Source organism: Coenobita brevimanus, chromosome 109, assembly GCF_032717465.1.
Source record: "Coenobita brevimanus isolate Jiangsu-jjx chromosome 109, ASM3271746v2, whole genome shotgun sequence".
NCBI lineage: Eukaryota > Metazoa > Arthropoda > Malacostraca > Decapoda > Coenobitidae > Coenobita > Coenobita brevimanus.
The window spans coordinates 12,818,234-12,821,782 of record NC_137062.1 but is presented as its reverse complement, the minus strand read 5'-3'; the positions used below and the strand labels follow the sequence as shown (position 1 = coordinate 12,821,782).

The 3,549-nt window shown below is 38.3% G+C and overlaps 1 protein-coding gene across 1 annotated transcript; it reads left to right on the top strand.

The window, feature by feature from the left end:
• Positions 1-918: 918 nt before the first annotated feature.
• LOC145417087 (uncharacterized) lies at positions 919-3,261 on the top strand. Its single transcript, XM_080285882.1, has 3 exons — positions 919-1,869; positions 2,117-2,371; positions 2,566-3,261. Exons 1-3 carry the CDS (start codon positions 919-921, stop codon positions 3,259-3,261), a joined length of 1,902 nt encoding a protein of 633 aa, XP_080142008.1.
• The last annotated feature ends 288 nt before the right edge of the window (positions 3,262-3,549 follow it).

The window sequence follows — 3,549 nt, the reverse complement described above, 5'->3', positions numbered from 1 at the left end:
AACTGTCGCGGTTTTTTGGGCTAGTTTGGAGTTAAACCACATCACCACAAAATACTGAGAGAGAGAGAGAGAGAGAGAGAGAGTTGTTTCAATATACGGCGGAGAGACCCTCTAATACTCCCATAGGGACCAGTGGGTGCAGCCTGGTAATTCCTATGGTACTGACGTGTCTGAAAGGTTGCCAGGTTAAGTCTTTGCTGTGATAATTCCTTATGTATATACCACAATATAACTCTCTAAAACAACTTTATGTTTAAGTACGGTTAACTATGTTTTAATACTATACACTATTCTAGTGTTATATCCTTTCACAGCGTCACACAAATTATATTCTTCATAATATATTTTAAATATGAACAGATAGTTGCCAGCTAGGCTACTCAGAAGCTGTATGAACTTGTAGCGATTCAGCAGCAGCTAGGCCTAGGTCAGGAGTCACAGAGTGACGAAGGTGAAGGTCATTTTGTTATTGGCAGTGTTGCAGCTACTCCAGCGGGGTTATAAGTGCCTGACTGAATTCATCTACAAGACTGCTAGTAAGTGTAAGTACTATTTAATTCACTATGAACCTTACTTGATATGAGAACTGTAATTAGCTTTATCTTGGAGCAGTGCAGTGAATATAATTCAGGTATTATTTCCGTTGCTTTTCTTCCCCAGCTAAGGCAGTCTGTTTAGTTTGCTACCGATAGGTACCAATGTTGACGTCATTATAATTAAGTCCATGAGTTTTGGATATCCACAAGATACATTTAAATGAATTTTACGTAGCATGCACACGTGGGCTCTTTATTTGTTTTTGTTTTTTTTTCAGACGCTAAAACTCAACAAAAAACAGCTATTATGGGAAAATGGGCAAAATACGGAGAAAAATATTGCACAGAGTGGGAAAAAGAACCAGAACTGAAAAATTGGTTGATGAGTGTTGCTGGTGATGATTCCAAAGCTGCCTGCAAGTACTGTAAAACCGAGATTAGGGCACACCATTCTGACCTAATATCTCACGCGAAAACAGAGAAGCACAAGAAAAACTCAGCTCCTTTCTCAAATGCTAGAACTTTATTCCAAACAGGAGTTGAGAAAAAGACAATTGATAACTCAGTAAAAGTGACTGAACTAAAAATTGCCTCACATATTGCTTGCCACTCCAGCATTATCACAGTAGACCACTTAGGAGAAATTATTGCTGATGTGTCATCAAAAAACATCAACATCCACAGAACTAAGTGTACAGCACTTATCAATAAAATTTTAGGACCATCAATGCTAGATGATCTGTGCAGAGACATCGGAAATAATTCATATTCCATACTCATTGACGAGAGCACAGACATCACATCTCAGAAACAACTTTGTGTGGTTGTTAGATATTTCATTGATAAAGAAAAAAAGATAGTCACCTCATTTCTAGGACTGATAGATCATGTAAGTTCTGGAACAGCAGAAGCAATGACGTCCGCACTGCTGAAATTTCTTGAAGAGAAAAAACTGAATGTGCAGAAATGCATTGGTCTTGCAACTGATGACTGCAATGCTATGAGTGGTGCAAACAACTCAATTATTTCACGCTTACGAGACATAAATCCACACATCGTGCATATAAAATGCATATGTCATTCTCTCCAACTCTGTGCATCTTATGCAATGAAGACCATGCCACGACATCTTGAGTTTATGGTAGCGGAGACATACAAATTCTTCTGTCACAGCAGTGCTCGTCAGATGAAGTACAGAAATCTGTACAGCACCATCAATGTAGGAGAAGAACCCTTGAAGATTTTGCAGCTATCGGACACCCGATGGATGGCCATTGCCCCATGCCTGGAAAGAATCTTGGAGCAGTATCATGAACTGAAGCTGCATTTTCAGGTAAGATTTCCATTTACAGTAATTTGTCATGCTTGGTCTACAGTAGCAATATAAATTTTCATTAATTTCGGAAAATTGTATCTAAATGATTATTATGAATATACTGAGAATATGTTAATCAGAAATCGATATAGGTGTTTTATTACTCAAGATTACTGATTTTGTCTTGATATGGTGTTTTAAGTAAAAAATTGTGCTTAGTCTACATTGTTCTTTTTTTCTCTCTCTCTCTTTTTTTTTTTTTTAGATAGCGATGGATGAAGACAAGAATTATACAGCAGGGCTTCTATTCAACATGTACTCCAACCACACGAATAAGCTTTTCCTGGAGTTCCTGCAACCTGTAGTGAGTGACGTCAACAGGGTCAACAAGATGTTCCAGAGTGATCAGTGCAGTGTTACCAAACTATCTGATGATCTCATGGCACTCTACAGGTCATTACTGCAACGAGTCATGCTGCCTCGGAGATTCAACAACTGGGAGTCCCTCATTAATTTTGAGGTAATAATAATAATAATGATAATAATAATAAAACTAGTACTACCACTACTACTACTGCTGCAGTTGCTGCTGCTACTACTACTATTACTACTACTACTACTGTGCTTCTTTCCCACTGCCTATGTTCACATTTAATAATAACTAATTTTAGACAGCACATACAATAAACAGTATATGCATTTTATATATTACAGCTTGACGGTGACCGGAATCACCTGCCACTATCAGCGGTCGACTTTGGCGTAAAATTTAATATAGAAGCAGCAGCAGCAGCTCAGTCAGGCGTGGTTGCAGCGACCATCACGGACGTTAAGAAACGCTGCAGAGACAACATCATGGAGCTACTGAGGCAACTACGTAAGAGGCTTCCTTCTAACTTCAAGGTATTGAAAGACCTCTGTAAGCTTTCTCCAGATGAACTGTTTGCTGCACAACAACCAAAACTACACGAACTTTCATTCTTGCCACTGTATGACGGAGACTTAGGAAAACTGGACAGTCAGTGGAATCGAGTAAGAAGCACTGATTGGTGCATGAGAGATACGAGAGATCCAGAGCAGTTCTGGATAACTGTATATAACCATACAGATTCGTGCGGAGAGAGGGACTTCGAGGAATTGGGGAGTTTTGTTTTATCCCTGCTATCGTTGCCAGCAAACAATGCTGCAGTAGAGAGGGTTTTCTCTCAGTATAATTTGGTGAAAAATAAACTAAGAAACAGACTGCAGCATGAAACTGCTGAAAACACTCTTCATGTCAGAGCATATATGCAAAGACATAAAATGTGCTGTAATGATTTCACACCAGACAAAATGATGTTATCAAATTTCACACATGAAGTAATGTACACAGCAAAGAAACACAGTGATGATGATCATATAGATTTCTGAAAAAGTGTGTTGGAAACTTGGCTCGGAGGGAGAGAAAATACCTTTATCTGCATGTTGTATTACCTAGTGTGATGATATTTCCACGGAATCATTGTTGTCCTTTGGGGAATATTGTATTTATGGCAAATAAAGGGAGTTGATGTGAATCAAGTGATCATTTCAAGCCTTAATAGGGACCCATATATGAATTATTAATATAAAACACTAATTTTGTATAATAAGAGGATTTTTAAAATAATAATTGGTGTTGGGCTACTTTTGGGCTGCTTTTTAAGCTGGGTTTCCGCG